The sequence below is a fragment of the Triplophysa dalaica genome, chromosome 11 (assembly GCF_015846415.1).
Source record: "Triplophysa dalaica isolate WHDGS20190420 chromosome 11, ASM1584641v1, whole genome shotgun sequence".
Lineage (NCBI taxonomy): Eukaryota > Metazoa > Chordata > Actinopteri > Cypriniformes > Nemacheilidae > Triplophysa > Triplophysa dalaica.
This window is the reverse complement of record NC_079552.1, coordinates 13,742,110-13,755,317: the sequence shown is the minus strand read 5'-3', so window position 1 is coordinate 13,755,317 and position 13,208 is coordinate 13,742,110. Positions and strand designations below refer to the sequence as shown.

Below are 13,208 nucleotides of genomic sequence, written 5' to 3'. Positions count from 1 at the left end.
GCCTGGCATGAAAGAGCATCTGTCATCCTCAGATTAACATTCTAATTTGCCATTAGCCATACCATTAATTCTTGTCATGCGACAGACGTTAAACATCGCCTTTGTGGTCCAGACTGTAATTCAAGCGGCCTTGACACTTGAACCAAGATAACCTGATTGTACATTTTAAGGCCCTGACCCTTATAGAACTCAAAGATGGTGATCCTCATTTTTATTCTTTTTTTGTGGGCCCACAGACAACAAAGAGGTCAAACGAGGTGATAAGTCAAAGGAAAATGGTCTGGGTTCTGTAGGCGCTGAGCCCAGCTACTTTGAGATTCCCAGCAAGGAGGGACAAATGGCAGAGAACAGCATCCATGAGATCCCGACAAAGGACACTGAGTGCGTAGGGGCTGCTAAATGTGCCGGAGGCAATACTGCATCGCAGACCAACACCTCATTCACCATCGAGTTTGACAACACTTCCCCAGGGAAGGTCACCATTAAAGATCATGTGTCTCGTCAGCGACCTAAAAAATCACCTCATGTTGGGGATAAAGACCTCAGCACCCTACAGGCAGCCATCATGGCTTCTGAGAGCAAAGTGGCTGACTGGCTCGCCCAGAATGACCCTCCTATAGTGAGGCGTGAGTCCACAGAAGAAGAGAATAAGAGTATCAAGAGTGATGTGCCTGTTCAGCTGAAGAGACTTAAAGGTACGCCGTCACATTTTTTCATATTTATACAAAGCAATTTAAAAAGAAGTATAACACAAGCAGGAGCAATTCATGAATGTGTGGACGTTAACGTAGTCACAATTTCTGTGGTTTGTGTGAGACTAAACGTTTGTCATTACCCTCCTGTCTTTTCCATCACCCTGAGCAATCTTTTTTTCTGAAATTTTGACATTTTTCCTCACTGTACCCATTTTCCTCCTTCCATTTCCCTCATTTTAGTTTCATCCTCTTTGGATGTTTTCAGAAGAGAGACGAGCTTATGAGAGAGGCAGTGTATGGTGCCTTATCATAGAAGCCCTGAAGGGGAAAAAATCCTTTGAGAGTCTCGGTCAACTTGAAGCTTCGTAAAATAATGTCTCTGTTCTTCTACGTCCCTTCTTAGTTTAAAAAATGTGCACATGAGCATTGCTGGAAGTCATGAGTCCACATTTAACACAAAGAAAAGCATTTAGTATTGGTATAAGGTGTTATCAGTTTAGCAGTACTGTTAAGATGTGCTGAAAATGTTACACAAAGTTTTTATAATTTTTTTTGTAAAAAAGTTAGTTCTGGTCTAATTCTGTGCCGTGTTCTGAGCTGTTGTAAAATTTCCAAAAAGATACAGATACAGCTGACGGCATTACATAGATATCACTGCACCACTGCATGTTGCTGCATCTGTGTTGCTTGACAACTGCTTTGTTGTTTCTGTTTCTGAGGAACTACGAGGACTTTGTCTACAAGCACCCTCATAAAGCGATCATAAAAGGATTTTGTCAATATTGCTTTTACACTTTACCTCATAACGCATTCGATTTAAATAATGTGATTAAGCTCATAATCGCAGTAAGCATAATCAAACTAAAATGAGATATTTTGAAGAATGTAGGAAAGCAAACAGCAACTGGTAGTCAATGATGAATCAGAAATGGCAGTCGCTAATATTTTTCCAAATATGTTTTCAACCGAACAAAGACTTTTATACAGTTTTGAACAACCAGATTGTGAGTATTTCATGACAGATTGTTCATTTTTGGGTGATCCCTTTATAAAGTCCTGATGGATGTCATTTAGCAAAGCCCTGTGATCACAGTTTCGCTTGAAATGTCAAGAACTAGCGATAATTGTGTATGGTAATTTTGCGCCGATGCACCTACTATTGGTGACTTTGGTCAACTCAGTTTTTGAGTGTTTAAAACAGCAAATCGAACACAATTTGAATGATAATTGCATTTGTGACAGTATAATGAACTGTCATGGGTTTTTACCATGAAACTGGTAACCCTTACATCCCTAAAACTCATAGACATTAATCCTTTTATTGGCTACTGTTTGAGGAACCCAAAATACTGTATGAAACCTCGAGACTTTCTCATTGCTTTAAAAGGGGTTTAATAATGATTACAGTACATCAGAAGACCGTACCAAACCAGCCGCTAACTAGCTTGTGTGGCGTCAGCTGCATTTCCCATTCTAGAGGATTAACTGCCACCTAGCACTTTTACAATCCTTTTTTCCTAACACCCACTGACAGAGCTTATCGTACAGTCATTGGTTAATGCCTCTCTCCCTCCTCAAACTCTTAAGGAAGTCTTTTTTCACACAGACCCTGCAGTAGGAAACCTTCATCCATGTCCGTTCTATTAATTAATCTAAGTGGCAGTTTAAAAGCTTTTCATTGCAGACGTGGTTCGAAAAGCAAAATCTCATTATATGGTCCCCCGGGATGCTTCCCTCAGGTATAGCTTTTCTGTTTTCCTCAAAACTGCAGCATTGGAGAAGGAACGCTATCCTCGACTTAGCATAGCCTGCATGGTGCCATAATGAAATGGATGTTAATTTGTAAGGAGTGTGTGCTGTGTAGCTGAGGGAACGTTGACAGCTTCACATGTGTGAGCTCTGAACGTGCAGGGCTGATAATTGATGAAGGCTTGTAGACTATGCGGTTTATCCAGTCCCAGGCGTGGTTCTTTTAGTACTGGCTTGTGTTTGTCGACGTGGGTTCCTTTCTGAAACTGCAATCCTCCTGTTTGTTTTTTTGGGCGAGATCAGAGAACCGGTGGGGTAGATGATTGCTGTGATCATCCATTGGTAAGTCCGGACCTTTGTTTGGATTATTCTAAGGCTTGTTTGTTTGATTCTGAGGGAAAGAAACTTGTTTGGAATTTGGAGAAGAGGAGAAGAATTGAAATCCGAGTTCAACCCCAAATAATGCAGTCAATGATTTTTGTATGATTTCAGAGACGAAGATTTTCATTTAATAAATTGAAAAATATTTTTTGGAATATACAGGAATGCATGAATCACATTTATTACTTTAATGATGTTTTTATTTTTAGCCCTTTTGGATTTTTCATTTTGAACCTTCGGGCTCATAATTAACTTTATTTTTATGAATGTTTTTAAAACAACAGTGATTCAATTTTTGGTCCAACTTTGGCATCAAGATCCAAGTTTTAAAGGGACAGTTCACCCAAAAATGAAAATTCTGTCATCCTTTACTCACCCTCTTGTCATTTCAAACCTGTATGGTTTTCTTTCTACTGCAGAACACAAAAGAAGATATTTTGAAAAATGTTGGTAACCAAACAGCAGCGGCGCCCCTTCTGTTGTATTGACACAAAACCAGTGCAAGTCAATGGGTACCGCCTTTGTACAGTATGGTTATCAACATTCTTCAAAATATCTTATTTTATGTTCTGCAGAAGAAACTCATACAGGTTTGAAAAGACAGCATGGTGAGTAAATAATGAAAGATTTTTTTATTTTTGGGTGAACTATCACTTTGGTCTCTCATATGGTCCATAGAGGCCTCATAAAGAGGATTATCCAAAGCTTGCAGATCAATACTAAAAGTTTATTTCTGTGTTTGTGCAATCGAATATGTTTGCTTTTGTGATATGGGACTAGTTTAAGTAAATGCAGTCTGACTCATAGAGGGCCAGTGGGGCCAGCTCTCCTCACTCAAAGAACATGCTGTGTGACACAGAAGAGTGGCTTTGTTTCACTGTTGGAGTGCCGTGGTTGTCTCTCCTGCCTCCACAAGAAGAGGCAGTCAGTGTTCTGATAGCTGTTTCTTAAGCCCACCAAAATGAAGAATAGACCCCCTCCTCCACCTCTTTATTCATTGCCTTTCCTTTATTTCTCTCTGGTTGAGTGTACAGTTTAGTTAGTGTCTAGTTTGCAGTCTGGCAAACCAGGCGAATCATATGGGTGATTTTGCTTTGGCTGTGCTTAGATTCACCTCTGCAGTTGCACGTTTAGTTGAAAGCATTGCGCTGCACTGCTGTAACAAATCAAAACGTTCTTCTTCCGTTACAGGCAGCAAGCATGAGGACGGCACGCAAAGCGATTCCGAAAACGGCCTGGGACTCCGTTTTGGCAGCAAGCGACACGCAGCCTTGGAGGAACGTCTGAGAGCGGCAGGAGTTGGTCAAGTCAGGAACGAGGGTTCGTCCGGTGTGAGCCGTAACGCCTTCATGATAGAGTTCTACGACGAGGACAATCCTCGCAAAAGACGCTCCTACTCGTTCTCGCATACGGCGCCGCTTCTTGGGGGCGTGGCAGGGGAGGGACTTTGTCCCACGCCGCCCTCCCGGCCAAAGCCAACGGACGGCAGCAAGGGCATGTCGGGCCTGGCGGCGGTCGCTCCCACGGCTGCTCGGCTTCTGCTCAAGCAAAGGTCGGAGGAGCAAAATGTGTTGCAGAGCTCTGCAGAGACTGGTCAGACTATGGATGAAGCTCAGAAACAAGACGATGACCAGAGTGATAAAGGCACATACACCATCGAACTGGATAAAGACAACCCTGAGGAAGAGCAGGCACGGCGGATGATCGATAAGGTAAAGCTATGAGATTTTCTTTCATCCACAGAACACAAAAAGAAGATGTTCTGAAGAAAGTTGGTCACCGAACATCTCTGGCCACCATGCAATTCTATTGTATGGACACAAAACCAATGCCAAGTCAATGGGTGCCGGTTACCAACATTCTTCAAAATATCTTATTTTGAGTCATCCAGGTTTTAATTTGACATGAGGGTGGGTAAATGATGTGCGTCATGTGAGTCGTTCAGGTACTTATGTTTGGCAACAATATTAGACACACCCCCTTCTTCCATAACCTCGCCCTCCACAGCATGCATGCACGCATGTTTGGAGACTATTGTTATCAGAGATGGTTTTGAAGAGCAAAAGCGTAACATCCGAATTTAATGAATGAAAAGTCAAAGAAACATGAACAATGAAAGTATCTCTGTGTTCTGATTGGCTAAACAAGGGACCTGACCATAAACCAGTTTGTTCGCGGTTGTTTAGTTTAGGTCTGTCACAGAGAGGACACCTTCCGTTTCCTATCATTAATACAATTCAATAATATTTGTCAGGCAATAGAGATTTTTTTGATGTGCCATTCCATCAATTCCAAAACAGTGAGTAGAGTACTCATGAGATGGAAATGTGGAGTAAAACATGTGCCAAAAACCTTCATGATTCATGTTCTATGAAATAATAATCCCGATTGGACCGTATGCATGTGTCTTTTTATTCTACACATTTTAGCACTTGCGTTTGGCTACATCTTTTCGTTAAGTGGTTTGGGCGTAATGAATTGCAGTAGGTCTGGGGTTTTAGAACACACGCTCACCAGAAGGTTTGTGGAAATAATTATTTGCAAGCACTGTAATGATACTCAACATGCTCTCTTGAGCACATTGTGAATGTTGTGTTTATCCTCAACATCGAGTTGTCTTGAGTGCTTCATGCTGTGAATCTCTATCTAATGGCTTTCTAATGCTCCTCATGTGGCCAACCAATCAAATCCTCCATTATTCACTCTATCGTCAGGGAGTTTTAAAGCTTTGTCTTTTAATGTAACGTCTGGGTGCTGTTACTTATAGATGTGTTTATGACTGTTGCCGCATTTAATTAGAAAGTAATGCGGACAGCATCGCTATAGCTTACATGCTTCATTCAGCTACAGTGTACAGGGATAGATGAAGGGATTACATGCATCTCATTTGCATTTTATTATTGTATATTCCAGACAGTTTCTTAACATGTATATTCTTATATATAATACAGAAGTGCAGAGGAATACAGCCTAGAATAAATATGCAAGTAAAAAACAGTAAAAGTGATGAGGTTGCATTAACAGATACTTGGGAGTAGTTTGGGTGCATGGTCAGATGGATAAACAAAAATGTTTTATGCAAAGTAAACATGAATCAACTTTAGAAAGTTTTATTTTAACAATCCTGTGTTTGAGAGGGGTTTGTTTGTCGCCTCTGTTCCCAAAGAATCTTTGTTTGGGTGAGTTTCGCCACCTAGGTGTGGCCATTGTGTCAGAGCCCAGAGATGAATGAAGCAGCTCCTGATTCTCCGGTGTACTGTATGCTTTTGTATTTTATGATGTGTAGGTGTTTGGGGTTCAAAACTCTCAGGATCCCGATTGCCCTGAGCAACAGAAGGACAGCAAGAAGCTAAGGTCATCCAAGGTAACACACAAGTGATTTTATAAGTCGCTTCTGGTTTCGTAACCTATTTCTGTAACTCATATCTGATGTGTATATTTGCATTTTGCTAAATAATTTGCATGATAAAAGGCCATTTCTTATACAGCCACAGAAAAAATTAAGAGACCATTTAAAAAATATATCTGTATTTCTGAATCTACTATTTGTAGGTAGGTTTGTGTTTAGGTAAAATTATCATGTATGTTTTCTTCTGTGCACTACTAATAATTTTACCCCCAAAGAAAACAAGTTCATATTCACTTTTAAGAAAAACAACTGTAATATTTGTACATTCAACCTTTTTTATGCGATGAAGTGGATTTTATGTCTAGTCATGGTCATGATGTCAGTCTTTTACATTGCCATTGGATGACTTTATGTCACTCCTGAGGTTCGATTATGTTGAAATTAAACAGATTCTGGACTGAAATGGTCTCAATACATCTAGAAATGCTGATTAAATGAAACTTTGGAATGGTCTCTTACTTTTTTCCATGGCTGTATATGCTTATATCAAGTTATGACATCATTTTTTCAAATATTTAGGTCTTCAACTGCTAATCAATTGTAATATTAGATGTTAATAGTTTAATAACTATTATTTTTGGAGTATACATCATCAGGTAAATGATTTAAATGAAGTTGCAGGCATATGACTTCCAGGAATAGAGACACGAACTTCATTTGTGTCTGTAACATCTCTTACTGACCATTTCCTGACCACTTCCCACTTTATGCCTTAAGGCGATGTTCACACAGAAATGTGGCTACAAAGGGTTATTGTTCTGGATCCTGAATTTGGAATTCGACATTACGATTTACCCCAGATTAATGCATAAACTGACTAAAAATTATTAATAATTCAGTTTGAATGATCATGATCTCTGAGTTTTGTCTGTGAAAAGGATGCTAGTACACAGCATGCCATCAGCTCCTGTGCAGGATGTTGGTAAAGAAGACTATAGCAATATATCAAGTGATTACTACTGAGTGAAGTAACATCTTTGTTTCATTTTATAGAGACTGGAGGACTCTGTTGCAGTGGGAAGCCCTCGCTGGGTCTCACAGTGGGCCAGTTTAGCTGCTAATCAAACAAGAACAGACCCAGAGGGCTCTGGAGCAGATCCACCAGCTTTTGTCCATCAAGAGCGAGGTAACTGCTTTCATTTCCCTAAAATACAACAGTGTATAGAGTGCCCTAATAGTGTAGTTGTACTATACACATATTCCTTCGTATATAGAAGGAAAAACGTGCTAAATTCAAATTACTTTTGGCAATTATCCAGTTGTGTATAGTTATAACAAAACTATGGAGAAAATGCTCTGTGTAACTTTCCTTGTTGATTTTTTTCTACTTCAGATGCTGATGCTCTTGAGTCAGTGGTCTCCATCAAGAGTACTGGCTCAACCACCTCCAGTCAAGCTGACCGTAAGAGAAGGACTCTACCTCAGCTTCCTAAAGACGAGAAGATCAAGCGCTCTGAGATCGGTGAGAAGCAGGACACGGAACCCCAGGAAAAAGAAAGCCACTGTGACCACAAAGGTGATGGTGAGTCCCTCGGTGCTTCGGACAGCGCTTTGAAGTCTGGAAAGAGTAGCCCGGTCAAGACCTTCCAGCAGGACGGGAAACATCAGGCATCCTCAAAGCCTTCCGCTAGACCCCCGGGAAGTGGGGAGAGGAGGTCCGAGGAGAGCCGTAGAAGACGTTCTGAGGATAAGAGTAAAGGAAGTGATGGAGAGAGGTCTGGGAGGCCACTGGTGAGACAGGGCAGCTTTACCATCGAGAAGCCCAGTGGAAATGTACCAATAGAACTGATTCCTCACATCAACCGCCAGAACGGTGGGAGGGAGCGGAGCGACTCGGTGGGCAGCATGGACACGGCAACTCTTCTCAAAGACACTGAAGCTGTCATGGCTTTTCTGGAGGCCAAACTCCGCGACGAGAAGAAGTTGGACCCTTCACTATGCCCGATGTCTCCAGAGTCTGATATTGACACGGCGAGTACAGTGAGCCAGACGGCAGCTGACGGTGATCGCAAGGGTGTTCAGAAGCGGAAATCTTTCAGCACCCTTTACAGAGAAAAAAGCAACGCGAGCACCACAGCGAAAATCACGACCAGTGCGAGAGAACGCTTGGAGAGGAAGACTAAAACCAAGACCCCAGACGCCCGCCGATCAGTACAAACAGGGTCTCGTGGCCGGCAACCATCACAAGATCTCACTGATGATGACCAGACGTCTTCAATAGCCGTCTCAGATATCATGTCCTCGGACCAGGAGACGTATTCCGGCCGCTCGTACGCCAAAAGTCATTTCACATCCACCGATGACCTCTTCCAGTCGAAGCTTGACACTAGCAAAACAACAAAGTCCGTTAAGCCAAGCAAGACACTGCAAACTACCACATCGGCCCTCGCAAAACAAGTAGGCCTGCCTCAACCCCGTCCTACCAGGGCGTCCCTGTTGCGCAGGGCTCGGCTCGGGGACACTTCGGATACCGACCTAGCGGATGCAGATAGGGTTTCAGTGGCATCTGAGGTGTCCACCACTAGTTCCACGTCCAAACCACCATCGGGGAGAAAGGCGCAGTCACGCATTGACCTGTTAGCACAACCTCGGCGCACCAGACTTGGTTCGTTTTCAGCACGCAGCGATTCGGAGGCGACGGTCAATCGGCCCACTGCAGCACGTGTGTCAGCAGAGACAGCCCTTCGTCTGGGACTCAGGAGCACCAATCAGCAAGTCACTGACAGCAAGCTAACTGCACGCATGCGGGCCAACAGTGTCTCCAAGCTAATGGACCCCAAGACTAAGACAGCACCTGGAAACAGCACCCCTACTGGTAAGAACCATAAAGGAAAAAAATCATCTAAATATTTATGCGAAATTTACAGTTGAGAGTAAGCTCATTTAAAAAAAGAAAATACGGTCATCATGTACTGACCATCTTGTCATTTCAAAACTGTAAGACTTTCTGTTTTACGCAGAACACAAAAGAAGATATTTTGAAGAATGTTGGTAACCGGCACCAATTCACTTGCAGTGGTTTTGTGTCCATGCAATAGAAGTGAATGGGTGATACCGCTGTTTGGTTGTCAACTTTCTTCAAAATATATTTTTTTGTGTTCTGCTGAAGACATAAAGTCAAACATGTTTGAAATGACAAGAGGGTGAATAAATGATGACAGAATTTTCATTTTTGGGTGAACTATCCCTTTATAGTAGAAACAGGGCTTTGGTCACTAAACTAACAGCCTCATAAAAGTTCCAGAAAACTGTATAGTTGCTTCATTTCTGTGAGTTACAGTATCTTACATTTTGTATTCAACATCATTCATCAGAATTTAGTGATTCATACTGTCGTGATGTTTCCTGTGGATTGAATTGGTGTCATTTGTCACGTTTGACTGTTATTGTCTGTCTCTGCATGCTTTTTATATATTTATAAAGATCTGTTTTACACAGAAACCCAGTTTGATCCTGAAAGTGTTCTCACGGAGAAGGACGGTACTGTGACGTCTTTGGGCAGTGTGTGTGTTTGTGTCGTGTTCTTTCATTTCATATAGAAGATATAATACAGAGTAGAATGGCAAACTCGGATATCTTCACATGCTTTTAAATGTTTGGGCTCATTTGTTGATGTACTTTTTTATAAGCAGTGATGAGAAGGAGCTCAGTGCATTCGCGTAGGGGTTTTCAAACTATTTTGTCGGCCAAACCCAGTTGACCTAAATCATTTACTTGAAGTTCTGCCCCTGAATATTGAATATTGAATATTTCAAAATGTGAATAGCACATTTTCATGTTGAACTTCAAAAACATTTATTTTTTACATTTGTTTTAAAGTTTTTATAAGTAGAATTTTACATAATTATTGTACTTTTTAAACATTTTCTGGTATTTATTTTTCAAAGTAATGGAATCAACTCTTGTATGGTGCACCGGGTAGACATGCACTTCACGAACCCCCTGCAATTCCCTCGTGAACCACCAGGGGTTCGCGCACCCCGTACTGTCCTATTAAATATTACCATCAAGTGGATTCACACACATTTTGGGAGTTATATAAATACATTTAGTGTAAATATGTGGGTACTCCCTACAAACACTCTTGACTGTGCATACACGTACTATAAGGATAAAATCTATGCAAAATTTTAAACATGAGGTCCAAATCCATAAAACAGATAATTTTATCTAACTGCTCAAGGGTAAAATATGATTGCTCAGTTTTTGCTTTTAAATAAATGTATTAGTGGTAATTCAATATTTTTATGTAAATTCCTTGGAATTTGTCAATGAATGGTGAATAGGGGAAATTGCTTGTGTGGAAATCCTGATGCAAGCAATGAGCAATAAGAATAGAATGACCTTGAATCTTGAACTTATTCCCCCTGGTGGCACAAGGTTAGAACTACATTAATTGGTCTTGATAACTTGGGTGTTTTTAAAGACATAATGCGGCAATCTGGAGCTTCACACTTGTAAGGAAACAGTAGTGACGGGGTATATTTAATAGATCACATTAAATTCCTAACTAAGACCAAATGAGACCTTTTCATCACTCGCTTAAGCAGCGTATCTTGTTTGCGAGTTTCTCAAAAATCTGCAATATATAACTTGTGGGTGTTTTTTCCTGTGGGTGGTTTGCTATAAATATCATGAATGCACTTTGAACGTAATTTATACTAAATACACAATCTTCACTCCATACCCAAAGTTTATGCCAAATGAGTTCACAATGTCAACAATTTATAAGAATAGGTCAAAATTAGTTCATCGTAAGTTTGTGTTAACTATTGCATTGCCAGTGTTAACCTGTTCATCTGGTTATAGTGTTACCATTTTATTTACGTTCATAAACCTTGAGCCAATGGAGAAGAAGAATTTGTGTGTTTGTTACATCCTATAATACTAATGGGAGATGTTCCGAGCTCTCCTTTAACAAAGACCTTTGTCTCTTTCTGTAATGAATTGCTACTCAAACATTACTCAAGAAGATTCCTTTAACCACTACCCCTCGACTGTATTCATCTTTGTTTTTGTAAATCACATGTATTTCACATATTTTCTCTCCTTTAAGCCAATAATAGGTGGAGACGTGTGCCTCCTGAATATGCCTCCACCTCAGAGGATGAGTTTGGCTCCAACCGCAACTCTCCCAAACACGCCCGCCTGCGGCCGGGCACGACCCTGCGCACCAGCCGGCTGGGTGTCTCCGTTCCTCTCACGACCAGTCCTGGAGGTCTCCTGCTCAAGAACAGAATGAGAGAACAGGAGGATTACATACGGGACTGGACAGCCCACAGCGAGGAGATTGCCAGGTACCTATCAACTCCTGTCCTATTCACACACATGAACACAATCACATACAACAAATACAAAACTAAACCCAAGTCACTGTCAAGTGGCAATGCAGCTGTATTTTGATCAACACGTCATACTGCACTTAGCCTTATGTGTTACCTGTTTATATTGCAATACTGCCACCTTGGGGTTATTCGGGTGTACACTGAAATTAAATTCAGAATGTCAGAATTAACATTTGAAGTATGTGTGAACCGGAAGTTGCCATTGCTTTTACTTCTATATTTTTGAATGAAACGGAATTTTGAATGAGAACAATTGTGGGCGTGGCTGTGATCTTTCTCTGCGATTTGATTGGGTGTATAAAAACAGCAATGGCATTTTGATATGAAACTGGCAGGAGACTGACAGTCGAAGGGAGGAGTTAACGAATACTCCGCTCTAACATATGTTATTTAAGATTGAAAGTCTTTAAAGGAAGGAAGTGCCTTTTCAGATTTAAACTTACGATTATAAGGGCACACGAATTTTAAAAAGAGAATTGATAAACCAAATACGCACTACACAAATTTGTTCTGAAGAAAAAAGTGTATTCAAAGGATATGAGAGTGAATATATATAACGCAACATTATAATGCATGAACTCTTTTAAGTGACTTTAAAGAATGATTCTTGATGTCTTCGGCATGTTTAATCGTGTATTCAGAAATGATGCATGTACTTGTATGCGTGCATGTGCTTGAAGCCTATAGGGACCACCTAATGTGAATTTTGTTTGCATGATTGTCTGTTTATCTGTGAACCCCTAGTTTCTCGACACCCCTCTGAAGGTTAACAGGTTATTTCCCTGTGTGCGTAGGATCAGTCAGGACCTTGCCAAGGATCTGGCCATCCTGGCACGGGAGATCCATGACGTAGCAGGTGAAATCGACTCGGTCAGCTCCTCTGGCACCGCCCCCAGCACCACGGTCAGCACAGCCGCCACCACTCCAGGCTCCGCCATTGACACCAGAGAAGAGGTAAGCTTCTGTTTTTAGCATCTGTTGAATGGATGTGAACTGGAGAGGGATTGTTTCACCTTTATGTGTTTGTTGTAATTTCTCCATCATCACAGCTGGTAGAGAGAGTTTTTGATGAAAGCCTGAACTTCAGGAAGATTCCTCCTGTTGTACAGACTAAAGCCGCAGAGATCAACGGCAGGCCACTGGAGCTTCGGCCCCGGGCTCCGGATAGCCTGGACCCTCAGGCGGCCCTGCGCAGACGTACATGGAATCGGGATGAGGTGAGACCGGTATGAGCCGTTTTACTACATACAAATATATATCAGATCATTCATATTGGTCTTGCTATCAATTTAATATAAATTATAATATAATATGATATAATGAGTGTTAATATAAAAACAGCCATAATATAATTTAACCAGTTTTACTGATTTTTTTTAGTGGATGTTGTTTCTGTGCTTTGTTTTTTTTAACATTTTTGATTGTTTTTTTGCAGGCGGTGCTAGATAGTTTATTACTGACATCGGTTTCCCAGCTGTCTTCAAAGATCCGACAGTCCACAGATAAAACTGCCAGCAAAATCAGGTCCGTCATGAAGCTATTAAAAGAGTACAATGTGTCTGATAATTTATTTACATTATAGAGAACTACACTTGAGCAAATACTGCAGATGTACAATACCAGTCAAAC

At 41.1% G+C, this 13,208-nt stretch overlaps 1 protein-coding gene across 8 annotated transcripts in view; it reads left to right on the top strand.

The window, feature by feature from the left end:
* cep170aa (centrosomal protein 170Aa) overlaps nt 1-13,208 on the top strand; it is a 31,200-nt gene that overhangs the window by 15,286 nt on the left and 2,706 nt on the right. For 2 of the 8 annotated variants that reach the window (XM_056760750.1, XM_056760756.1), the window contains 10 exons: nt 237-695; nt 4,017-4,537; nt 6,112-6,189; nt 7,228-7,360; nt 7,568-9,049; nt 9,673-9,714; nt 11,291-11,531; nt 12,353-12,533; nt 12,629-12,805; nt 13,015-13,103. In XM_056760750.1, the coding sequence (XP_056616728.1) occupies nt 237-695; nt 4,017-4,537; nt 6,112-6,189; nt 7,228-7,360; nt 7,568-9,049; nt 9,673-9,714; nt 11,291-11,531; nt 12,353-12,533; nt 12,629-12,805; nt 13,015-13,103 (3,403 nt within the window). The remainder of the gene's footprint in view (nt 1-236; nt 696-4,016; nt 4,538-6,111; nt 6,190-7,227; nt 7,361-7,567; nt 9,050-9,672; nt 9,715-11,290; nt 11,532-12,352; nt 12,534-12,628; nt 12,806-13,014; nt 13,104-13,208) is intronic. The other 6 variants (XM_056760752.1, XM_056760751.1, XM_056760755.1 and 3 more) reach the window with 6 other exon arrangements.